Raw genomic sequence first — 26,772 nt, 5'->3', positions numbered from 1 at the left:
GGTGGCGTGATTGATCCAAATTTTCAGCCGTTGTTGGGGGATTTGGATGTTTTTTCTGATTGTGGAGGGGGTATTGGAGTTGATGTGGATGCGATTGTTGAGGAATCGGAGCACGGCGGGCTGATTGCTGGCCCCTCGTCGGCTGATCCTGGGCGGCAGGGAGGCCAGTCAAGGGGAGCCTCGACTGATTAAGGGCGACAGGGGCGGCACTGCCGATGGAAGGGAGGGAGCCTGGTTCTGGGCGACCGGCGGGTGGGATTTGCGGGAAATACTACTTTACCAGCTACACCAATTAATTGGTGTATCAAGCTCGAGTAAATTAGCTGGTAAAGTGGTATTTCCCGTGAGGGGGACGGATTGGAGGACGATGATGGTGGCGTGATTGATCCAAATTTTCAGCCGTTGTTGGGGGATTTTGATGTTTTTTTCTGATTGTGGAGGGGGTATTGGAGTTGATGTGGATGCGATTGTTGAGGAATCGGAGCACGGCGGGCTGATTGCTGGCCCCTCGTCGGCTGATCCTGGGCGGCAGGGAGGCCAGTCAAGGGGAGCCTCGACTGATCAAGGGCGACAGGGGCGGCACTGCCGATGGAATGGAGGGAGCCTGGTTCTGGGCGACCGGCGGGTGGGATTTGCGGGAAATACTACTTTACCAGCTACACCAATTAATTGGTGTATCAAGCTCGAGTAAATTAGCTGGTAAAGTGGTATTTCCCGTGAGTCTCACCTGCTGGTCGTTCGGAACTGGGTTCTTTTTTGTCCATTGGCGGTGCCGCTTTTGTCGCTTTTGATTGGTCGAGGCTTTTTTTGATTGGCTTCTTTGCCATTCGGGATCGGCGGACGGGGGCCGGCGGTCGGCTCGTTGTGTTCCGATTCTTCAGTGGTTGCGTCTGTATCGGCTCCAATATTTTCTTCACGGTCGGAGAAAGCATCTGAACCTTCTGGTAACGGCTGAGGGTCTGGATCGGTCACGCTGTCATCATCGTCCTCCAATCCGTCTTCGCTGTCGTGTTGGTGTGATATGTCAAGTGTGTCATTATCCCGCGGTGAATGTGACTCCATTTTGAAGTAGCATGAGATGGTCTTTTATGAATGCTCACATGCTTTGGTTCCTCAAGGCTTCACTCAATGTAACAGAAATGTCACATACCTTAAAATGTCAAATAAATACGTAAAAATAAATATTTTCAAATTTCTGAAAAATACGTGTTTTTTTATTTGTTGAAACCTATCATATTCCTAAGAATCTTTAAATTATATGATCATGGGCTATAAAGGGTTAATTATTAAAAATATTATTAAATAGAATTAATGTAAATTATTTTTAATTGAAAATTTTATACAGTTAATTAATTAAAAAAGTAAGTAAACAGAAAAGGCGGGAACGGAAGTGAGAATTACGCGGCGAACGAAACAAAAGAAAACGTGATTTGACTTGTACCCCGACTTTTCTAGGAGATATTCGTTGTGGAAAAAAATACATTGAAAATTCATGAATAGTCGATAAAGTCACTCAATTACAGTGTAATCTTGAAAAATTTAGTTAATCTTGGTAAAAAGTGATAGGTTTCAGTTTTTCATTTTTGAGGTTAGGAACCCTAAAAAAATATTAATAATTACTCTCAACGTTTTCGACCGTGTGGTATTAGTTGTCGGTGTGTGATAATGAATAGTGAAGTGAGGGTAGTTACAACAATATGCTAAACAATCGCTCGCGTCGTCAGTCATCCCGTGACTGTAGCTGCAACCCGACCACAAATAATAGTAGCAAGATAAGGAAGTAATAAGGTAATTTCTATTTTTCACCTTATTGTAATCATACCTGTGTTTGAAAGTGGGTAACGATATTGTAAACATTTGAATATACATCAAGTTTCGCTGGTTGAAAGCGCCCTAAGTTGCCAAGATACGGAATATAACATCAAGCATACATTGATGTCAATTGTCATTATACCCTGATTCCTGCCAATTTTATTTTCTTATCCATCAAAAAGGACAGATGATTGACAACTGTCAAATTTAAAATGGATAACTAACCCGGGCGAATTAAATAGGCATCTCGCCAATGTAAAATTTTTGAGGGTTGTAACTGTATGCCTTAAGTTGACGTGTGTTCCATAAATTTTAAGTCCCTTTCCTATTCGGCGGATAAGAAAATACGATTTACTTTTTCTATTTAACCTATTTATGAATTTTAATAAAGAAAAATTAAATAATTATTAAAATTTTAATAGAAAAATGTGTCAAAATGTCGCACTAATTATTTCATTTTTCTTTAAAATTCATAAATAGGTTAAATTAAATGCCAGGATGTTTTTTCCTTTTTATACAAATTCAATAGTAATTTTGCGTTTTGACATTTAATAAAAAGTAACCGATTTAACGATCCTTGATTTCATTTCGAACCAACGATACCACCAGGAGTATCGTGGGTCTTTTATTTAAAGTCAAACTATACCCCCAACTTTGACTAGTTAGAAACTACCCTATTAGGTGTGTACTGGAATTAACACCAATATATAAAACAAAATAACAAACATGATGTTCAAAAATATTTATTACAATGAAGACCAATTACATGTTATTATAAAACAGGTACATTGTTTATAATTATTATTATAGGCTATCCTGCGAGGGAACGACGGCGTGTTAGTAAATGACAACTACCTTCATTTGCTGCTGATATTTTATATATTTTTACGCTGGCAACTTTTGCTTGGAAGAACCTTTCTGTTTAAAATAACGTGGGAAACGAACACTAAAATAATATTTCGTAGTACAAAATGACAAAATGTATACTATACCCTTCAAACAAGGCAAATATGAAAGTTTAAAAGTTGTAATACTTTTTTTGTAGTTTTATATTTGAAATTAACTGAATACTTCCCAAATCAACGGAAATTAGACAAAATTTATTACTATAATTTATTGCCTGTGATAGTAAAACAGGTAAAATCAATTACAAAAGTTACCCGCGCAAACGCCTATGGTCCAAATTATCATAAATAACAATTTAATTTTTAATCAACAGGATTGCAAATATTGCTGTAATCAAATTCCTAATTCCGTATTAATTGAAAAAGCGTAACAAAAATAGATCATTCTATTAAACGTAGACTTCTAAAAATATTTTCTTCTCTATACATTTCAAACACTATGTTCAATAAGGCCCCTAGATTATGTACCAAAATTACGTATATACTTTGATCAGAGTAAATTTTTTTCGCTATGAGTAAAAAAACGGTTATTGTTTGGAATATTCTATACATTGTTTCAAACATTGCCCAAACATCAAACCACAAATGGCAGTGAACAGGAGAAAATGTCAAATAGTTTCCACTTGCATGCATATCCAAAATCAAACTATAAAAACACATTCACGATCTTAGAGCAACACGTAACAACCATTCCTTACTCATAGCATTTTCGTTGCTGTTACACTTATAAAATACATAATATAAATAAAAAAAATATTCGAATTCTTACAGAACGTAAACAAGAAATAAAAGTAGGTAATTATTTGGTATTACACAACATTTTTTGCAATTAAAAAATATAAATTGGAACGAGTCATACTCATTGCCCGATCAAAAATAAAAACTATAAAAACTGGATGATAAAAATTAACAAAATTATGCAAAACATGCCCCCTGAGGGGTAACTTGAACACTTTTAGTGCTTAAAACATGATTGTTTATCGTCGAACGATACAGTTAAATAAATACAATCTGCGCGGGAAATAATACATATCGAAGAATAACAATAAACGTCCGTAAGGGTAGTCTTTGATATGTTAACAATTACAAGTATAGAGCTGTGGACGAACTCGTCGGATGCTTTCAAATTATTTGTTTTGCTGTTATTATTATTTTTTTCATATTTTATAAAATAGGCGAAAATTAGAGTCTGCACCACTACTCCAATAGTAGCCTTGAAAGTTAAGTTTTATAGGAAGTATAATTTAATGAAAGTTAATATTAATGCGACGCAAATCAAAATGTTGCAAAACATAACGTCGCCTTATAATGAAAACCTGGTAAGCGTGTTTCTGTAAACTTACATTCCGATGTCATTTTTCATTAACAAACCCTCACAATGGATACGCTAATTTCAATTTGTCTCAATTTTAACCCGGATAGAAGATAACGTGTGCTTTTCGAGGTTTTATTGAAGAAATTCACATTAGAAAAGAATTTTGCAAAGGCGAAGTTTTCATATAAGGCGACGGTAACGGAAAATAAAGATATATGACCGAGTTTTGATTCTGGGTGTGACGTCAGATAGTCACATTTTACGTCTTACAATTAATATTTTTATACAATTTACATTGCACAAGTTCCTCCACAGCGTTTAAATATAAGTAATCTTAAATATTACAAAAATATATTGCATACATCGTTGTATATTTCTGTACCTATAAATACTAACAAAATAATGTGGGAATCTAATTATATATGTCAGTTATGCTACGTTTGTACTTATCATGCACCTTCTGTGTGTTAATTAAATAAAGCCTATTTCCAATATTCATCGTATTGGTAAACATCACTCCGGTTATATTATCTGCCTATTTGAAAATGTGCTGCTATTGTTTTATGACTAGCGGTATAGGATATAGACTGGACATATTTTGAAATGGGCCAATATTTTGTGTACGCGCTGGGGAGTTAAAAATTGGCGCATATAAAAGTAAGTGCGCAATGCAAACAAATGCCAAATGGCAATATTGGTTTTCTAGACGAATTGTTTTGATGTCGCCTTTTTAACCCCTGCTCTTTCAAAGGCGTTTCAAATTGCGATAAAGTTATATCAATTGTATTTTCGGGTGTTTCAAAAGTGAACATGCTATATTAGCAGCCCTGTCTGATCCGAAGAAGTACATTCTCGAAATTTAGTTTTTGTAATTTCTTGTTCCAGTCTACAATCCTTCTGGGGGAGCAAATATGTTTCCAGCAAACTACATCTAGCTAGATGCATATTTCCTAAAAACATTTTGCGGAAATCTTTTCTGATATTTGCATTACAGAAATATGTATAATCATCCAAAAATATTTAGAATCCCTTGGAGAACACGATAATGTGCGCGAAAAAGCCTTAAGTTATTTTTTATATATTTCTAAAACTTTTTTTTTGTATCCCACGTATTTTTATTTAAATTTTTTGTTTTTATTTTAGTCTGTAACTCTGATAGAACTTAAAGACGTCTCTTAAAGAGCATAGTTATAAAAAGCGAATGCATATAATCATACATATTTAAATTGTATATCAATAAAGATTTCAGATAATCAGCACACTTTAACATTAAAAAAAATATTAATACAACATGGATTTCTATGAAAACACGCCATAAAGTTGTATTTCTCGAAATAGAAAAAATCCTAACATTTTTCACTAACCTAACGTAGTAATTAAATTTCTAGCCGTAAGAATAAGTTGAAATTGAGGTAGATTAAATTTTTTACAGTCCTATTAACCTAAAAAAGATTAGAACTATTTACATATTCTATGTATGCAGCGTGTACAACATTGGATCTCGCCTCCGATACGTTCCTTGCCTTATTAGAAGCCAAACATTGAATATCATTATTAATTAAACAGGGCATTGTTTTTGCTGTCGTATGTTAGAGTAAATTTTAATGTGGATTCTCAGTTGATTCACAAAAATCATGTTACATTTTAAAAACGCTGTCTAAAAGGTGCGTCTAACTTAAGTTGCAAAATCGGTAATCAAATATAAGAAACCACAACAGAATCGTGTCAGGCTATACAAAACATCGCGCAAACTTTTCAAGATTTCCATCGTATGATAACAAAGATAAAAACTCTATACGCAAGAGTTGGTTCCCTACTATTTTTTTACCTACGCAACGATATCTTATGAGCTTACGGAGCGTCGAATAATGGAAAAAATGTAAAACGTTTGTCCCAAATCTTCAGTTTTGCAGTCGCCTAAAAGTTAAAAGTAAGTAAACAGTATACAGAACGATTGTGGTTTAAATTTTCGGTCTTTAGGACATCAATTACGATGATGCTTTCAATATTTTTTCAATCTAATTTATCAACAGCTTCAACATTGCTCTGTATTTTCAAAGAAAACCTTCGTATTAACGATTTATACTTAAATTTAAAGTAACGTGATTCAGTGTCAGGAATTCTAGTCTTTGACCAGTACTCCGTTACATAACATTATTTTCAAACAATTTGTTGTTTCCTATCGCATTGATTAAACTTTTTGAAATATGAATAAACCGGATTTTCGAGTTCGAAAACCATATTTGAATCCTTCCCATTTCCAGCCAACCAAGTTGTTTGAATTTTCACTATATTTTCATCGACCTTCTGACACTTACACTCTTTTAACCACATAAACAATTTATACAATTTGGCTCATAATTCTAAAATGTATGCCAAGATAATACCTTTACTCAGTAGATAACTGATTGAAATGTTCGGAAAAAAGGTCCTGGTATTCCATAAAGCGAACTTTTTCACGTTACACGACACAAAATATGCTCTATAAAATGTGAATCTAATGAGCAAAGTTAAAAAAATATACGAAATGAAATATATGAAATGGAAATTAGCAAATCTATGTTTTTTGGCACATCTTCTGAATTAAATGCTGCAATTTACTCTTGAGGGTTGAACTATAACTGGCCGGACTGCATCGCACTAGCTTATCCATTTGCTAGAGCGAAAAAAGAGCGGGAGTGCGACCGGCTTGTGGAGCAATCGACAAGGCGCTCGACAACACGGAAACAATGCGATAGCACATGCGCGGTCAGATGTGGTTCAACCCTAAGTTTGCTCGTCAGACGTAGACCCAATTGGTTGTCTTAAATTCTAAGGAAGCACATGCTTCTGAGGTATATGTTATTGTTTTATTATGTTTTGTTGCTAGCCCAAGTCTGCGACATGACTTTTAGGGAGTTCAATATCATTCTGTATAATAGAATGAAATTGAATCCACAATAATCCCTTTGTCTTAACACTTATACTTAAGATATTTAGACAGATCTGATGTTAATGTTTTCCAGCAGATATTCAGTACTTTCTCATTTGTAAAGTATATGCTCTCTGTTGTATTATAATTTCGCGTGTAAAAGCAGCACGCCTCTCTAAAACATATTGTAATAGCATGCTGCTTTCAAGAGCTATATACCTACACAAATTCTGCTCACTACTTCATTGCCCACAGAACAAGACTCATAGAGTGACCGCATCTACGCACTATGTTTCTAACAGCTCACAGAGTTGGTCCCATTTATACTCCTTAAACGTCATACATGTACGCTATAAATTATAAAAATTACAATTCCGAAAGTACATACACGACTAGATCACATATTCATGTAGAATTCGGAAACATTTTGGTATACCTGAGACGTACAAATATACAATTTGGCAATATAAGCCGGAGAGCGCGCTCCCGGCCCCCATACCTATCATACGGTCAATATATTCAAGTCCATTATATTACAAATTGATTACTACTGCACTCTTCCAGACTATTAATATTACTGCTTAGACCAACCTTACCTAATGAGGTAGTTCGGTATTGATTGACGTAAGCTAAATGCAGGAATATCCCCTCGCGGGCGAGGCTAGTGGGGCGGCGGCGGCGGCGGCGGCGGAGGCTTGGGGCTCTGCGCGCGCGGCGCCGTGTGGAACGCCTGCGTGAACGCCGGCAGCCGCTGCTGGGGCCGCGATACTTCCTCGGAGAAGGCCGGCGTCTCCGCGCGCTCCTCTAGCAACCCGAGCATCTGGCTCGACAGCCCCGACGGCCCCTCCCCGGGGTCCATCAGCAAGGACTGCACGTTGCTCGGGTCCAGCAAATGCGTGTCTATAGGATCGGTCAGCGGCTGCGACGTCATGTAAGGCAAGTCGGACGGCGTCTGTGCGTACGGAGGGACCATATACACCACAGGGTACTCCAGCAGCTCGCAGCTCGGCGACGTCGGTTCCTCCAGCTTTATATCTATATCTAGTGGCTCCACCTTTATATCGAGGTCGGGAAGGTCAGGCGGCATTTCTACAATAATATCGGAAGAAGGTACTCTCGTCGGACCCTCGGATGTGCTCTCCTTTGGAGAGGAGGTCTTCCAAATTGTAAAGTCTGTTCCCTCAATCGGAAAATTTACGAACTTTTCCTCGAAGGTGGTTGTCTCCGGCGGCGGATCCTTAGATGTCCCCACAGCCGCCGACTTCCATGACTCATCTGGATGAGCATTTTTTACATGCCGCACTAAATGATCTTTACGTCCAAACTTCTGCGGACAGTATGGGCATAAAAAATCGCGTCTACCTGTATGCACAACAAGATGCCGTCTAACATCCTTTGCTGTAAAAAACCTCCTCTCACAGTAATCACAAGTGAACTTTTTATCGGTTTCATTTTTAACTGTTCGACTCCCTGTATGAACTTTCAGATGATAAACTATATCTTGACGAGAACTAAAGGTTTCATCGCAAATTTTGCATTGTAGATTGCCCTCTTCCGCAGAATGCAGAGCTGCATGTTTGCGATAACTTAGCAATGATGTGTAGGATTTCCTACAATCTGGCCGCTCACAAGTATATAATTTTTTAACAGGATTGTGTACTCGAATATGGTTAGTGAGATGGTCTTTGCGATTGAAAGTTTTTCCACAGACTGTGCAAGCAAATGCACGTTCCTCACTGTGGATAAGACTATGGCGGACGAGCTTGAATTTTGAATTAAAACGCTTATCGCAAAGGTCACAGGAGAAAGGAAGCTCACCGGTGTGGGAGAGGACATGCTGGCTGAGCTTGCCAGGGCTGGAGAAACGCTTGTCACAGGTGGTGCAGATGTGCCGCTTGCTACGGTCACGGCGCGCGCGGCGCTCGGGCTCGGGCGCGGGCGGCGCGGCGCTGGGGCCGGCGGCCGCGCCGCCGCCCTCATCAGGGCGCGTCTTACGCGGCAACGTGGGAACGCGGCGTGCCGCCTTCACTGTTCGAAAACACTGCTTGATGCTGCCGCTGGGTCCGGGCGCGCCTAACGCGACATACTGCAGCTTAGTGGGCAGCTGCGAAACAGGCGGTGCTACGTACGTCTTCTGCGGGGCGGCCGCGCGTTCCCCGCTCGGCTCCTCTTTGAACTCGGAGCCCTCCTCGCCTTCGTTAGGGTTCGGTGGCGGACTGGCCATCTCGCGCTCATTTTTGACGCGATTCCGCTATATCGCCGGTCGGTGATCTCGCGTCGTGCTCCCAGTGGCTCCGCGGCTGCGTTGGCTCGTCGTGATGGCAGAAAACATTTCTGTCACATTGACGGTCTGGAAGCCCTTTTTCGTATTCGTGTCACATGGTTCTCGCGGAATTTCTGGTACTCATCGCCGATATTCACTGCTGAGCGTTTTGCACTTGTTGCACCACGCTTCTATTCAAGTGAAGAAAGTCGAGAAAGAATGAAAAACGATGAAAAATTGACTTTTTTCAAAGAAATACGTAGCGCTTGACATCGAAATGTCAAAATAATGAAAAGAAGCCAAAAACCATGTCAAAAAAAGTCCGCCGAATAATCGTGGACAGTCATTTGGTCGAAACAGTTTTCGGTTCATTTAGATGAATCCATTTTATAAATTAATCACATTAAGATTAGTAAATGGTAAACAGAGAATAACAAAATCAATTTAAATTCTACAAAAAACCATATCAATCCAAATTCCTTTTGAGGTTTTATCCTAACTTTATGAAAATTGTATTCTAAAATCGATTTTTTATTTCAGAACGCAACTCGTAAAACTCTAATCTCTACTTGTAGCTTGTAGGGACATCCGTTTCGTATTTCGTACTCGTAAAAGCACACGTGATAAGAGTTTTTGAGAAGAAATTAATTTCATAATTATGAAACTCTTATTCTACTTCTTGAATTTATATTTTTAGAAAAAACAGGATTACAAGAGTAATTCTTATTTTCCATTTGTAGAATTTTGCACAATTTCCGTATCCGTACAAGTATCCATCCGTACCAAATCCGTACTTATAAAGGCATAACTTCCATTGCTACCATTGCTACACACTGAAAAAAAATCCAAACACCTAAAGGGGCCCATATACAGTACGATTCGTCTGTACGATCGTTCTGATGAAAATCGATGACGATTGTTCGCATCGCAAATGACGCTCATACACGAAACGATTGGTCGTAACGATTGATCATTTATTTATTTGAAACTGAACTATAAACACGTGTTCTAATAATTCATTACGTAATAAAATGGAAAATGGACTTCTTTTCCTTACCTATGTGGCGGTAACTATGATTCGACTACAAAACAAAAAAGAAAGTCTAGAAAAATGTGGATTAAGAAATGACTATTAAAGCGAAACCAGTATTCGTGAGACAAAATCGAATCGTTGATCGTAAAGAGCCACACACTGTCGATTCATCGCATAGACATATAAGAGTCTATGATTCATCGTTACGATATTCATGATTGCATGGGTTTTTGTTGCGATTTCCGATATCGTCTTCGATGAAGTAAATCGTTAACGATCTTGATATACACTATCGATTCGTCGTTTCGATCGGTCTGAAGCGACGTATCGCACAGACAAATCGTACCGTATATGGGGCCATTAAAGAAGGACGCGCGGGACGACCCTAGTCAACTAGTGGAGTGGACGACCCATATACTGTCATATCTGTCAAAAGTCGAAAATAACCTGAATCACTCTGGGATTATCCTATAATTTTTATGATAAATAATCCTCTGAAATAGTTTTAATTTTGGTTAAGCTGTTGCACTAAAAATCCCAGGTATGTAGTTGGTATATTTCGTTACTTCGTGGCTGTTACACGTGATAAATATTGCCGATTGATAGGAAGTGTTTAACGTTTGTATTTTTAGCGATTACTTATTTTGGTGTTGTTGTACGTTAGATCTACTGTCGATTTTGTAGAAAGTGTCGTGGTGAGGTTTTTATGGGCTAATTTTTTTACATGTGTTGTGTATTGTTGTCGACAGAAAGGATGTCTGACGCACACGTAGCTGCTCCTCCGGGCTCTGCTCAGGGCTCTCAGGCGGGGTCCGCTCAGGGATCTGGAAGCGCTGTTGGTGAAGAAATGAGCACCGTAACCTGTGAGTTACCGTTAACATCTATATGATTAATTTTTAATTCTCGTCTTTGCCTTTGGGCTTATTTATTTTTAGATATTTTAGTGTGATGTTTCATTAATATCTTTTCTTATAGTTATATTTTTTCATAGTGCTCTGTATTCTATGCATGTGTCTTATGTAAATCATATGAAATCATAATCTGGCCCCTGTAATACAAGCCAAGCTCAGTGCAGGGACATCCGCATATCTAGAGCAATCGGTCATATTATAGTTGTATGTATTTTAATTTTAATTGTAAGTCTATGTTCAATAAACGATAAATAATCTATTTTGAACTCGCACAATGCATGTCAATTGTATGTATCAGTTTTTTAAAGCAATTTCATTTTTTTAGATCCAATAGATAACACAAGGATATGAGTTAATAATGTTATTATAATAGATAACACTTTTATTTGTATGGACTTTGATACATTGCTAATGAACTCTATATTTTGAAGACTTTAGGTTAATTTAAGCACTTTTTATAAAAATAAAAAATTTTAATATAAAAAAAGTTACTATAGGTTACTTCTCCACCATGATGGATTGAAGTAGAAATAAAAAAATATTTTTCAGAAATAAATTTTATTTTTAGTTACATACATGTTGGACTTATATTACTTTAAAGTTTAATAATATTCTTTTTATAAGTTGGTGGTTATTTACTTCAGCTAGCTCCGCACCATCAGAAGAGAAGTACGGAGGTTGCGAAGGCCCCGATGCCATGTATGTGAAGCTGGTTTCATCGGATGGCCACGAGTTTATTGTGAAACGGGAGCATGCCCTGACATCTGGTACTATCAAGGCTATGTTGAGTGGTCCCGGACAGTTTGCGGAAAATGAGGCTAATGAAGTTAACTTTAGGGAGATACCGTAAGTAACTACAATTCTTTATCTTCCTCTCTTTCTACATTAATCGTCGCTGACGTCTTTTTGGCCAATCTAATTTGCTTTTGTCAATGTACAACTCAAAGACTTAATAGTCAATAAGACACAAATTATTTAATCTTTCGAACGCCGGAATGCAGATTTCGACCAGACACAATGTAAAGTCTGGTATCTCGGCAGATGAGAGGTTAAGCAAAAAATTCCAGATATGTCAGTTTGCAAAGTCAGTTGTGATTTTTTGATTCCATTTAAAAAAATATATTTTTATTGAGCTGGCTTTTCTGCTGATTTTATGACATACACATACATATATTTATATATATATATGTAGCAGTCACACCTATAATCCCTAATGGGGTGGGCAGAGCCACAAATAATCAAACATCAGGCTCTAAGACTGATCCCCTGTCACCATAAGATTCATCATATCCATCTTAGGACTTTATGTGTGAAAATTAAATATGTTTTTATATTGTTTACACTTAAGTTTGATATAATAATGGTGCTAATTCCTGTAAATACCATCTAATTTTATTTTAAGTTATATCTGTCCTTTTCTTATCCGCCGAAAAGGAAAGGGACGGGTAATCGACAAGCATAAAATTTATGGAACACACGTCAATTTTAAGCACAAATCTAAACCAACCGTCTAAAAATTTTACGTCAGTCAATAACCCGACACATTAATTTACTCATTCTTCCTAAAATTAAGAGCTGTGAATCATCCGTCCCTTTCCTTTTCGACGGATACGAAAATGACGGATATAACCTAAAATAAAATTAGGCGGTGTCTGCAGGAATCGGGGCCATTAATACTTCATATCAAGGGCGACTGTAAGTGGCCTTTGATGCTAGCTTAAAAACTAATTAACCCTACAACATTTAATAATACTGAAAAATGTACTTACTAAAAATGTAGCTTATACTATACAGGGTGTTAGTGACATAGGATGACGAAAATTTTGAAGGATGATTCAGACCATGATTCTGAGTTGATATGAAGTGGAATTTTCCGTCGCAAAAGTATACTTTTGTCGCATAGTCCCATAGGACTGAAAATAATTTAAAAAAACCCAAAAAATTCATGAATTTTCCGACAGGAAATTCCACTTGATATCAACTCAGAATCACGGTCTGAACCATCCCCCTCAGTATTTGTTACGGTGTCACTTACACCCTGTATATAGAAAACAGATCCTTATTTGATATATCTCTAATATCTTCATAATTAATTTTGTAACCTCATCCCTTTGGTATTTTGATTATAGGTCCCACGTCTTGCAGAAGGTATGCATGTACTTCACGTACAAGGTCCGCTACACTAACTCATCAACAGAGATACCGGAGTTTCCTATCGCACCGGAGATCGCATTGGAGCTGCTTATGGCTGCCAACTTCTTGGACTGTTAAGGAGAAGTGGAGAAGACAGTAGACCACAGTACAGTCTTTAACTTCAGTGTATTATAGGTTCTGACAGCAACGGGCTGATTACACTAAAAAAATAAACACACACCAAAAAATACTTATTTAGCATTTGATTGGTGATGTTGGTAGTATGTTCATTGGTTACAAGTCCAACTCTTAAGATGCATTACAATACTTGTAATACTTGTAACACGTGATATTATGGCAAAATTATTACGACACAAAAGCCATTATTACACTATATCGTACAGGAGAACACTTGCTGTTTGAAATCGACTTCTATTGCTATGAGAACCTAAAACAGGGCTGTGTTTTTTGTAAGATATTATCAGTCTTCATTTGTGTCATGTTTGTTATGAAAATGACACATACAGAGACCGAAAAATCTTTAATAGACATCACAAGTCTTTTTTTCAGCATGTGATGATAGCGTGTTTCAAAATACAACCAGCGCGTTTCAATAACTTTAAAGAACTATATTAACCCTACAACTATGTTGACAGTACCATTATATTGAGGGTTTAGAAAAATAGTGCTTTTGCCAGTCTACTTAAAAATAAATCATAGCAGAATACTGTTGGGCTATACATAATGCTCTTATTAGCTCTGATTCTCTTTTTTATTTTAATGCTAAATATCTTTGGCCAAATATTTAATAATGTCCTCATGTGTGAAGATATGTATGTATGTAATTCATTCAATGAGGGACTCCAGGCTACGCTCGCCAAAAATTATACAGATGGCGCCTTCCAGATTTAACGTGATAATTACCTATTTATTAACTTGGGTACATAATTATTCAAAAATATAATGTATGGCTGAAGCATATATAGAAATAATTGATGCTTGATATTTGGACCTGATTATGTATAGAATTTGTTTCTCTTTTTTTTAGAATAATAGGTACTGAGTGGCAGATGTATTGTGCCTGTGTGTAATAAAAAGGGTCATCATTTATACCCAATAAAAGATGCATACGTCTGTTATCCATGAAATTAGAAGGTTAAATAAAGGAAATTTTTACAGCGCTGTCTATGTATTTTTTGGTAATGTAGCCTAGGAAGTGCCTCATTGATTGAATGCTTCCTAAAAGTGTATTAAAGGATAAAATTGGGGTTCATACCAATAAGCCCTGGTACTCTTTGATACTGGTAAGTCATATGTCATAAGATAGAGACCTCACGCTACAGAGTCGACATCTAACTATAGAAAAGCATAACTTTTCGTAAAGACTGTAGTAGTTTTTTAGTTGATAATAAACGCAAGGTTTACAAGCATAAGAGAACCAAAGTTGATAATTAAAAACTACTGAATTTGTATGCAACTAACTTTGGTGCTAAAATTTATTATGATATAGGCGCCATTTAGTCTTCTTTAGCAAACAATAAAATACATAAATAAAAAACAAATCCTTTCATTTTGCTTCTAAATTCTCATTTTAATCCCATTTCTTTGTTGTAGAACAAAACTCTAAAAAACAAATGTAAGTATATAAATAATCTCATATTCATGACAATTTGTTTAATAGTTCGGTTTTTGTTGTGTAAGTTATTTTAGAATACGCATGTTTTGATTCCTTTGATTTGTTTTAAAAAAAAATAAAGATTCCTAAATTAAATAAATACAGTTGGTACTTCTGATACAAAGCATTGTACCTGCCAGTATAAAAATCTTTAATAAATACTCTAGAGATTAGGCATTAAAAATAAACACTTTCAGAGCGTGTGCATAGGCGCTCGAATTTAGTTATCAAAATTCATCATTGGCAGATTGCAGAAATATAAATATTATTTTGTTTTTTTTTTTATATTATGTTCCTCTGGTGCATACAGACTGGATCAACTTACAACATTTGCTAGAATCCTTACAAGTAGGTGTTCATAAATGCACCATTACTTACCACTTTTATTTAAATGGAAAATATATAATTTGGCTCTGTTGACAGGTATAATGGTTTGTAAACAAGTACATATTTACAATACAAATAAACCACTACAAAGATAATTTCGGTAAATTCTTGTGACATCGTGTAGAAACTTATTTCTAAAATTTGAATGTTTCAATGAGATGTCAATTTATTTGCTCTAATTTTGTGCTAATTTAAACGTGTGAAAAGGCCTACTAGGTACTGTTATATCTGCGTAGACGCAGACGCAGATAACTTAAGTCAGCGCTAAGATTAACTCGCTATTCATTTTGCACGAGTCACTTCACGACAGAATTGTATGTTCCGCTTTATTTTTGTCAATAAAAGTGTAAATCTTCTTTGGTATTTTCATTACATACTACCCGCTCACTAATGAGGAAGATTTTCCTGTTGCTGCTAAAACGCCATGATGTTTACAACGCCAATAAATACTTGAGGGTGGAAATTTAACACGTTCACAGTCCCCATACAAAGTTTTTTTTCGACCCGGTAAGTCCAACTTAGATAATGTCGAATTCGTATGTTATTATATGTAACTACAATGTATAAGAAGTTTCATTTCCGAAAAATCATTTTTCCTTTCAGTTTTCAGCAGTTTTTCCCGTGACCCACATGTGGGGGCACGGACTTATGAGGAGGAAATAATGTGACCCCACGGACTTGGGAGTAAATTTTTTATTTTACTTTGCGAGTAGTTCAACAATTATTATAATTCCCACATTTATCTGAGACTCGAAACTGTTGTTGTTTTGATTCCGATATAGTACGTTCACTTTTGCGCATAAAATGTCTATTTTACCGGATAGGGATATCCAGAGGATTCTGGAAGATAGTGACGCTGAAAGCATCATATCAGATATTGAAACTGTTGTATGAAAATGAAGATATTGAAGACAAATTATAAAGTCGCGGAATTTTGATATAAATAAATATATTTTTTTAATAAAATAACGTTTTTGTTTTACTCTGTAGAAAATAATTCATATTTCCCGCACGAAAAACAAAATGTGGATTGTTTTTTTTTCATCCTATGACTTCATCCTTTGCTGATAAGTCCAGTAAATTACATAAACGTACTCCTAAGTCCAAGCCCGAAAACGTAGTTCGAAGTTATATGAACCCCGTGACCCACACGTGGGGGCACGGACTTGCCATCATATTTTGTGGTGCCCCCACGTTGGGGGCACTGGACTGGCAACGTGTTAAAAGGTTTAAAGACGCTTATGACAGCTATCATATAAAAACAGCGCAGAAATATAGTACACAGTAAGTGCGACAAAGACATGTATTGTTTTGTCTGCTGGCTAAACAATATGAACGGAACGCTTAAAAAGCTTGAGGGTAGAATATAAAAAGTTTGAAATTGTCTAAGATGACAGCTATCACATGAAAAGGAAAGAAATATAGTATACATCCTAGTGCAAAAGAGACGTGTATTGTTTTGACATTATGAACTGAACGATAATTAAAAATACTTGAGGGTAGAATGTAAAAAGTTTTAAATTGTATGTGACAGCTGCTTGACTAAGATGAGAGCGGGACAGAAAGATAGGATACAGTCTAGTGCGAAAGAGATAGATATAGTTCTGACAGCTCCCAATAATAGTGCGGCAATTTTTATTGACGAACTCCTACAAGACATGCTATCCTGGTACCAAATCTGCGAAACGACCAGATTTTAGCCATCGTTTGAAGAACTTTTTCGGTTTTATTTCTAGCTTTTACTCTACTTCCTACTCTGCTTCATATTTTGCGCGGTCCTTGTTTTATGAGATTTCCTTTTGTTTGGAGTTCGGTTACGTACATTCACGCCTGTATTCCCAAAGGGATAGATAGATAGGGCTATACGATATACGCGTATAGTTTATACGATTGATACACCCACTCCTCGCCAGATATGTTTAAGTCCCATGTAGATCAGTTATCGTGACACATATACAATTTTTCGTTTATATGCCCCTGAAATGTCCGGTGCCCCTAGCCCATAGGCCCCTAGTATCCTTTTCATAATTATCGGTTGAGTAAAGCCGTGAAAGCGTAACCAACAAACCCACATTATTGCTTATATGGTTTCAAAATATTTATTTTCGAATACTAGGAGCGCATAAGTAGCAGGTTCAATAGGAGATGACTGTGGGTGAAGCGGGATGTGTCCGTCGTGTGCATCTAGAGAGAGTGTTATCAACATCAGAAACTATCTTCACATCAGAAAACTTGGTTACTTCGCAGATTTTAGTACCAGGATATCATAGGTTCGTAGGAGTTCATTTACAAACAGCGGAGCATTATTGTAGAGAGCTGTCAGAACAATACATATCTCTTTCGCACTATGCTGTATCGTATCTTCCTATCCCGCTCTCACATTACAGCTGTCAGATTATTCATTTCGAATTCTACCCTCAAGTTTTTTAAATGGTCTGTTCATATTGTTTTCTCAGCTGACCAAACAAGCCTCTTTCGCACTAGACTGTATTAATATCGTTCTGTCCTTGTCAAAACAAAGTCACCCACACTAACAAATATTACGCACATGATGCACGCCGGTTACTTTGTTCGCTCCATAAGTCCCTTCTATTGAATTGATACATATACGTATGCGCTAGTATTCGATAAAATTATTTTTCAAGCGAATTTGTTACGCTTTGACGTATTAACCTACTTGGCCGATAATCATGAAATGCATAAAGAATACTAGGGTACAGGACATTTCAGGGGCGGATATAAAAAAAATATGTGCATTGATGATAAAACTATAAGTTACCACCACCCCACCTATCTCCAATCATAGTGAAGCGGAAGCAGAGATAAACATTCTATTTGATGTCCTTACTAAAATTAAACAGCAGAAAATTCTTCACGTTATTTGGCCAAAATTTCGCTACTTCGCAGATTTTAGTACCAGGATAGCATAAGTTCGTAGGAGTTCGTTAACAAATAGCAGGGCATTGTTGTTGGGAGCTGTCAGAACAATACACATCTCTTTCGCACAAGGCTGTATCCTATTTTTTGTCTCTTTGTCATAATACAGCTGTCGTACACAATTATTTTTATTTTCTACCCTCAAGTTTTTAAGAGTACTTCTGTTCAGATAAAACAATACATGTCTCTTTCGCACTAGGCTGCATTATGCTATCATCCTGTCCTTGTCAAAATGAAGTCATTCTCACTTACAAATATCACGCACACGATACATTATATTCTACCGTCCAATTTTTTAGTTGACAAAACAATTTTATGACAGCTGTCTTTATGAAAATAGGACGGAAGAATAGTATACGTTCTGGTGCGAAAGGGACATACTACATGTTGTTATGACAGCACCAACATTAATAACCACCAGCGCAGCGGGTCGCTGCCAAGTAACCAAATTTCGAATTACCCGCTCATTTGAAGCATTTTGATTTTTCTTCTTGTATGACCAGCATTTCTTTTGAAAGATAGATATTTTAGGTTACTTTTTCATCTGATCATTTACATCTCTACACAACAGAACAGAAATATAGTTTACAGTGTATTATAATGTAATGTATTGTTCTAATAATATAATAATGTAGGATGAAATAAAACAACACTAATATTTTGCTTTGTCCTTTATTCATTGCATAAACAAAATCCAGTTTGTTCAGATATTTTTAAAATAATCTCGGCAGCTCTACATACTATGGACTACGTGTACTGCTTAATATCATTATAACTTTGGAATGAAATCCTGCTTAACTACTAGTCATTATTCGGCGCCCATTTTTATAAGGAAACATTTGACTTTTTTTTGTAAGACAAGGTTTTACTTCATACAGCCTATTAAACTGGGTAAACAAGTAAGAAGAATGAAGTACGTGTACGTGTGGTACGTAGGTATTATACGAGCCTATTGTTGCTTTTTTTTTTCAGTCAAATGTTGCCATTATAATCGGACGCACTTTAGGAAAATCAACTTTACAAATAAACCAAAGATTCGTCAATAAATAAATTCTGATTTAATTAATTACAAAACTAATCAATTTAACGCTAGAAATTCCATCTGAGATCTAAGCTTATAATAAAACTTTGGATAAAAATTAAAATAATTATGGACAATCGTATTGTTTTGTACATTTTTACAAAGAAAACTTTTCAATCCAGTTTTAAATAAGTTTAAATGTCGTGTAGAAATTAAATGCAGTTACTTAAGTTTGTGACAAGTACGCACCTAAACTAACAAAAAATATACACATAAGTATACTCGTAATAATACATTTTAAATTAAAATTAATACTTTGATTATTAATTTCAAACGATTTTCATTGACGCTTATTGTGTTATGGAAGATTTGTTTTTACTTATAAAATATGTCTGTTCAGTATAAAAACTTGCAATTACAAAACGTTGTATGAAAATAATTATATAATTTTAGGTGCAAAGTATAAGGAATGTGCTCACCGTACAGAGAGATAAGTTTGTCTAATCTAAAACCACCAAGTGATTTGTTATTTTATTTAGTTCTTTTTTTATTCTGACGATATATATTTTTTTTCGATTTGCCCACACGGGCAGGCAAAGCGGTCATTCAGCCTTGGTGACGATATTACCTCGTTACTTTTGCGTCTAGCTACTTCATTATGTAAGTCCAAACAAAAAGCCCAGACTATTCATTTGTAGTTTATATTTAATTTTTTTTGGGGCAAATAACGAAACCACTAAATGGATTTAGTTTTAAATTATACCTGGTTCAAAATATAACGTTACTATTTAACAACACTTCAAAGTATATGTGATGCCAATAGTAAAATTTCGATTATACAGAACCAAGTATCAATTAGACATTCTCGCTTATATTACAATCGAATTAGGTAATTTATTGGCAATAATATCACAAATTAATATTATCATTGATTTTAATTCATTTCTTGCTGTTTTCAATTCACTTCTAAATCAAAGCGTAGAATGAACATGCACCTTTAATGAGCGATTTTGAAATAGGTAAATGTTTTGTTTATACTAGCGCTTGGAAAGTCGATGGTGATTTAAAGAATTATTTTATGATGATGAAAAAGCTTTTAAACTTGCAAACCGCTATAAATCAAAGAGGTCCTTTTTTGTTTAAAATCTGTTTGACATATTATTTCCATTTTCAACACGCCTACAATACCAGCAACTTCTATATAGCGAATAAATTCTGTTCCATAGTAAAAATGTATGAGAACATAATATTATATTTGATGACGATGATAAATAGTATAATTTTGTTTTAATTAATTGGCAACACTACATATTCATTTGAAGCACAACAATGCCGATGATATGTCAATAGATATTCACTAAAAATGACTATCGTTTGGTTATGTATAATTTTGAATATCTTTAAAATAAACGTGCAGAATGCTTTCGACTTTATCAAGAATTTCTCACACTTTTAGCGCCATCGCAATTATTAGGCCGTACGAATGAATGAATGAATTAATTAATAAAAGTTCATAGTGTGTACCTACTCAGCCAATTTACGCTACAACTTAATTTTGCAGCGTTACTAAGGATGTCCATTTCCTGTTGGAACCGTCTTTGGTCAGGTTACACTCCGAAACTAAAAAAAAAATAAAAAAAAGAATAAAAATGTTGTATAAATAAAAATATGCAGTTCCGAGAATTTGTACCAGTCGAAGAGTATTCTGCAGTCGTTTGCCATAAATAAAAAGTAAGTCTAATGCAGCTACATGGATGGATGTTTTAATATGAGTAATGTTTTGGCTCAAGGATAATTCTACCTTCTACTAATATTGAGCACAAACGCCGAAGTTTTCAAGCAGCCAACATTTCTCTTTCCCAAAGCTTTTCGCACTACAAATTTAATTATCTACAGCGGCATTGCAAACTTCTAAATAAAGTATTGAAACGTCTTTTGCTCATAAGTACTGTCATTCTAATAGGCTTTTTTTCCTAGGTTAACCCAGGCGGAAACTTTAGTCTATGATCTGCCGTAAACCATAGATAATAAAACGCACAGCATGTACAGTAGCGCCACAATAACGTATAACATACGCCTAGCGGACATAACTAGTAACTTTTGACAGTTACATGACATTTGTTTTATTATCAACGGGATATGCCATGATGTTGCCAGTTTATAAAATGGATAGTATTGCCATGTCGACATAGAAATTGAAGTTTAGCTATGCGTATGTCGGCAAAACTTTAACGGGAATTTGCAAATATTTTCTATGTTAGTCATTACATCAATTTAAATTTAGAAAAAGTTAATAATGAATTCATTTCTACGACTTACTTTAGGCCGATTGATTTGCGTTAGAAGTTTCTATTAGTCATTAAACACTTGTCAAGAGATCTGATGAGAAAATAAAAGAATCTTGCATAAAAATTGCCCGAAAGTTTTGCTACATAGCGCGCGTCGCGAATCTACAAGCAAATTAAAACGCAAGCGAGTGGCATTCAACCCTGATCGCTATTGCCTATATTCTGTTCGAGAGGAACCATCTTCTTGCTCACAGAGTATATCGGAGGCGAGTCTAGCTTCCCTGAGAGAGCTTGCACCCTACTCTTGACAGACTCCATAGGCGCCACGTCTACTTTCGTGTCATCAGTGATGCTTGATGACGAATGCTGAAACGATGACACCTCAGCATTGCCGTATATATGTTGTGGCTCCCGGACGTTGCCATACAAGTTATAATTATGTATTAAAGCCGATACTCTATTGGAAGTCGATGTCGCAGCTGTTGGTAAGCTCGAAGGTTCCTTTGGAAGGTGTTCCGTGACGTTTAGCTGGCTCGTAGTCACCGGTTGGTTGATTTTGAAGTCCGGTTTTGGTGAAGGTGGCTCTTCGTCTTGCAAGGACGATTGGTTGCTTAGTGCCGGGTTTTGGGGCGTGAATATTTGATTCTGGCTGGCGTATACCTGGTTCTGGGAGGTGAGGGTTTGGTTCTGCGGCTCGATGGGCCCTGGCGGTTCTAGTTCTGGCTCAAGTGCGGCCCGCCAGTCCACGGTGGGGTAGCGCTGGCGGATGCAGTCGACCACATCGAGGAGGTTCTTCGCGTCCATCGCTAGCACGTGCGCGGCTGCTAGCATGCTCCTGGGTAAGAAGGATTATTTAAAAGATATGAATGCATCATGCATAACTGTCTGGAAACCGATATTAGGCAGCCAAATTACTGAATTATAATAATTTAAGTTCCTTTTTCTAAGACCTTCTAGAGCCCTATGCAGAGGTTTTAATTGCAGCTACATTTCTTCGGCTTTACAGGTTGTGAGACGCTGCAGCAGTTCTAGGCTAATAAGACGTTCGTTTTGTAACTATGTTACCTACTGGATAAACATATTTCTGAATTTGAATAAGCATATTACTGTGTTTGAATAAAACTGAAACTAACAACTCAGTAATTTTCGCAGAGTAGGTACTTGAGTCTTCGAAATTCTAGAATCATAAGTCAAAGGTATTCTAATCATCATGCTCAAATTAAAAAAATGGCTTTTAGTACACCATACCTGAAAAGGAAACCGGAATATCTATAGAACTAACTCCGCCTGTCCATCCAGACCCTTTTTGTCAGCGATCGCTAAAGGTTACAACTAGGCGAAACCTAAACGGATTTAAATCCTCAAGCCAGCAAATCGAGCCAGAAAAATCTTTACAAGTCCACTCACTTGGTATACTCATGCTGCAGCGTGGTGTTGGAGTACTGGATGGCGAGTCGCATCGCCTCCACGAGGGCGGCCATGTCCTTGCTCAGTACCTGGTGCGCCATCTCTATCTCCCTGCAAATGTAGTTTTCAGGTTGAAGGAAATGTATATATGTGATGGAGTTGAGTTAAAGAGACAGTATTCGTATCGAGCGCTGATTTCACCCCTTCTGGGACTTACTTTGGCCTTAAATGTTCGTAAGCTGCAAAGGATAAAGGGGGAGAGCGCAAGGACTGTGTCTTGCTTGCACTAATGCGTTAAGCATGAGATTTTTGTATGAAGTGTCCGAGGTGTGGTTGACTGGTAACTTTCAAGGTTTCGTAGCTAGGTACGTTGAAAGTACTGTGTTACTTTGTCTATTTTAAATGTAATTTAAAATTTGTCTGATTATTTGTCATCAGTACAAACAAAATTTGTCGGTTGATCTTCTTCTACTATCGTGTGGGTTGTGAGGTGGATTACTAACCTCATCAACCCTGGTGTCTGGTGTCGGCTGATGACTTCAAACCTTCTAATTTTCGACGGTAAATTCCAGTCGATATTAACTACAATACAGATATACTTTATTGCACACAACATACAAAAACAAGTTTTACACAATCATGGATGAAAGATACAGTGCAATCTGGCAACTCTAACTCAGAATAATAGCCTCAATTATCCCTTAAAGTGTTCGTTACGGTGTCGCCAACATCGCGTAGAGGCTGTTCATGATGCGATGGTGGGTTACCTCTGCGCGTTGGCGGGGAAGGGCACCCGCAGCACGTCGACGGTGGCGCACAGCGCGCGCAGCTGCTCGGCCAGCGCGCGCACGGCGGCCAGCACGTCGGCCGGCGCGCCGCCCGCCACCGACACGCCCGCCAGCCGCATCACGCCGCGGACCACGCGCGTCGTGGCCGCGTACACCGGCTCCGCCGGGGGCGCCTGCGCCGGCTGCCCGGGGGGGGGGGGGGGGGACATGGTTAAAAAGGCCACATCGAAGCAAATCATCAAAAAAACATCTAAAACGCAATATTCTGCTAATACTGTTGACTCGTCCATCCCTAGTCACACTAAATTGACTAGCAGGAAAACATTCTATGACGGCAGCACACCCTCGCCGCTAAACCCCCCGACAAGAACACAGCTACTCTGCACCTTCTCGGCTAAATTGATAGTTGCCCGAATCGGCATCATTGAGTATTTTCATCTAAAAAAGCTTTTCTGCTATTTGACATCAATTGGAATAATATGCTAGGCTAGGTAACAATCCAGTGAAATGTTTGTTACGAAAACGTCAAAGAAAAGAAGTGTGACGTCATCAATACAAAAATAAATGTCAAGCTGTTTGTAAGATTGTTTATTGATACTCAAACTTAAATAAAGTCGACATGAATACGAAGTTTTATTACCTTCTCTTCACTGGGTGTTTTCTCCTTATTCTTCACTGTGTTAGCGGGACTGGTTTCAGAGGAATTGGCCGCTGAAAATGACAATTATAATATTACTTTTATTGCCTAACTTTATTGTGATTAATTACATTTTAATATAATATAAGACTAAAATAATATTGCGAACAAAAACATGAAAAAGGTTGAAATCTTGTGTGCGTCAAGCTAGCGGCCTCAAAAAAAAAAAATGGGCACGAAAAAATAATTTGACCATACCAAAAAATAGTACTCTTATTGAAAAAAATAGTACCTGTTGTAAAAAAATTAGTACCATCACGGTTCTGGATTTATAGCCATGTTTTATTGCACTTGCTAGCTTGACGGTGAGCGAAATTTGGCGAGAGTTAACGACAAGGTCTTTCGCTTTGATTTAAACGCCAAAAAATAGTACCGAAATAGTACTCACCCCCTGCAAAATACCGAAAGTAGTACTTCAACGGTTCTAAAGTTATAAAGGCAGTTCTTTGATCCCGCTAGCTTGACGTTTTGAAAATACCTATTATCTGGGGAACGCTTGCATACTTCAGTATGTAACTAATGTCAATAAACTCGTATGAAATAGTACTCCCTACCATCATAATTTTGATCCGATTCTCTTTGTAGAAATGTTAAAAAATCATCATAACCTATGCCATACATTTGTTGTTGATACAGTCACGTAGACAATTACATAACCTCACAATTTATTCGTAAGTATTGCCATTTTGGAGGTCTACCCTACCATTTCTTTGCACTTCAGAGTGCTGCTATTACAAAAAATTCCTATTGCATACACCCATATGCACTAATTTTAATAGAAAATGGCTGCATGGGTCTAGTTCTTATCGAAAACAATCTGTGATTTTAATACATCATAATACATTTTTAATCTGCTGTTTTATTTTATAATTTATACCTTCATGTTGAATTTGTTACGGATCGAAGTGTTTGTTAACCTCTCATATGCCGAGATACCAGACACAATAGATTTTACATTGTGTCTGGTCGAGATCCGCGTTCCGGCGTTTAAGGGGTTAATAAACAATTTGCAGTATTTGTAGAATAACTCAAAGAGTTTCAACAATGATATTACTTTCATCTGACAACCCTGGCACTTCACCAATTTTTACCCAAAAATGGGGAAAAATAATAAAATCTGACAACATTCTTGACCATGTGTAATAATTTTGTTCGCGACTGTACTTGTCTTGATAAATGTATGACATAGGTTATAATGACTTTTTGACATATTTCTACAAAGAGAATCAGGTCCAAATTATGATGGTAGGGAGTACTATTTCATACGAGTTTATTGACATTAGTTACAAACTGAAGTATGCAAGCATTCCCCAGATAATAGGTATTTTCAAAACGTCAAGCTAGCGGGATCAAAGAACTACCTTTATAACTTTAGAACCGTTGAAGTACTACTTTCGGTATTTTGCATACTATTTCGATACTATTTTTTGGCGTTTAAATCAAAGCGAAAGACCTTGTCGTTAACTCTCGCCAAATTTCGCTCACCGTCAAGCTAGCAAGTGCAATAAAACATGGCTATAAATCCAGAACCGTGATGGTACTAATTTTTTTACAACAGGTACTATTTTTTTCAATAAGAGTACTATTTTTTGGTATGGTCAAATTATTTTTTCGTGCCCATTTTTTTTTTGAGGCCGCTAGCTTGACGCACACGAAATCTTCTGCTTTTATTTATATTAATAAAAAAAAATATTGCCTAATTAAGTATTTTTTCGACAATCTCTGACCACCAAAAGATATGTTTGCACTGCGCACTTACTTACAAAAGATATGTTATCTAGATTTTGTTGAGTTGCAAAAACGCTCTTTTTATGGCGTCGTTAAAAATACTAAATAAGCAACTGTTGCACAAAACAACACTATCGACAATAGGTTTCCAACTACTCAATTCAGTTCCTTTTTACTAAACGTCAAAACAAAAAAATACTGCGGAATTTGAATAAAAAGCAACCTGTGACGTCATAGAAAAACGTGAAAAAATATCGAACTTATTATTACTTTTCTTTTCTTCTATTTAACTTATTTATGAATTTTAATAAAGAAAAATGTAAGTAAGACATTTTGCACGTTTTTCCATTACGTCACTGTGTGCTTTTTTATACAAACTCCATAGTGATTTCGTGTTTTGACGTTTAGTAAAAGTAACTGATTTGACTAGTTGGAAACCAACCTATTTTAAAGTTTATTATTCATAAAAACCTTAAAAAAAACCTTAAGTTCCTTATAATTAAAAACCCCGACCTCCAGGTTACGTACCTACCTACTTACTGAGGCTATCTCTTTAAAATT

General features: G+C 36.7%; 3 protein-coding genes across 15 annotated transcripts in view; 1 reads left to right on the top strand and 2 right to left on the bottom strand.

Annotated features, from left to right (window-relative positions):
- The first annotated feature begins 1,766 nt into the window (after window positions 1–1,766).
- LOC126376725 (elongin-C) lies at window positions 1,767–15,701 on the top strand. Of its 2 annotated transcripts, none has more exons than XM_050024283.1 (4): window positions 1,767–1,788; window positions 10,989–11,102; window positions 11,795–11,996; window positions 13,280–15,701. In XM_050024283.1, the coding sequence occupies exons 2-4, from the start codon at window positions 10,994–10,996 to the stop codon at window positions 13,419–13,421; spliced, it is 453 nt and encodes a 150-aa protein (XP_049880240.1). In that variant the 5' UTR covers window positions 1,767–1,788; window positions 10,989–10,993; the 3' UTR covers window positions 13,422–15,701. The 2 variants fall into 2 exon arrangements, with proteins under 2 accessions (XP_049880240.1, XP_049880239.1); XM_050024282.1 differs by lacking the exon at window positions 1,767–1,788 and adding an exon at window positions 10,623–10,780.
- On the bottom strand, window positions 2,540–9,484 carry LOC126376560 (zinc finger protein PLAG1-like). Its single transcript, XM_050024031.1, has one exon. The coding sequence runs from the start codon at window positions 9,165–9,167 to the stop codon at window positions 7,605–7,607; it is 1,563 nt and encodes a 520-aa protein (XP_049879988.1). The 5' UTR covers window positions 9,168–9,484; the 3' UTR covers window positions 2,540–7,604.
- Window positions 15,702–18,938: 3,237 nt separating the features above from the next.
- The window catches only part of LOC126376465 (focal adhesion kinase 1), a 167,437-nt gene continuing 159,603 nt past the window's right edge, over window positions 18,939–26,772 (bottom strand). For 11 of the 12 annotated variants that reach the window (XM_050023844.1, XM_050023847.1, XM_050023843.1 and 8 more), the window contains 4 exons: window positions 24,427–24,497; window positions 23,766–23,968; window positions 22,999–23,109; window positions 18,939–22,426 (listed from right to left, as the gene is read on the bottom strand). In XM_050023844.1, coding sequence (XP_049879801.1) covers window positions 21,787–22,426; window positions 22,999–23,109; window positions 23,766–23,968; window positions 24,427–24,497 — 1,025 coding nt within the window. In that variant the 3' untranslated portion in view covers window positions 18,939–21,786. The remainder of the gene's footprint in view (window positions 22,427–22,998; window positions 23,110–23,765; window positions 23,969–24,426; window positions 24,498–26,772) is intronic. The other variant, XM_050023846.1, reaches the window with a different exon arrangement.

The sequence above is a fragment of the Pectinophora gossypiella genome, chromosome 21, assembly GCF_024362695.1.
Source record: "Pectinophora gossypiella chromosome 21, ilPecGoss1.1, whole genome shotgun sequence".
Taxonomy (NCBI): domain Eukaryota; kingdom Metazoa; phylum Arthropoda; class Insecta; order Lepidoptera; family Gelechiidae; genus Pectinophora; species Pectinophora gossypiella.
This window is presented reverse-complemented; position numbering and strand designations above follow the sequence as displayed.

Excerpts from the sequence above, each read along its gene's own strand:
- LOC126376560 (XM_050024031.1), bottom strand. The coding sequence starts at position 9,167 with ATGGCCAGTCCGCCACCGAACCCTAACGAAGGCGAGGAGGGCTCCGAG.
- LOC126376725 (XM_050024283.1), top strand. The coding sequence starts at position 10,994 with ATGTCTGACGCACACGTAGCTGCTCCTCCGGGCTCTGCTCAGGGCTCT. Across the intron at positions 11,103-11,794 it reads AGAAATGAGCACCGTAACCT|CTAGCTCCGCACCATCAGAA; the intron begins GTGAGTTACCGT and ends TATTTACTTCAG. Across the intron at positions 11,997-13,279 it reads GTTAACTTTAGGGAGATACC|GTCCCACGTCTTGCAGAAGG; the intron begins GTAAGTAACTAC and ends TTTTGATTATAG.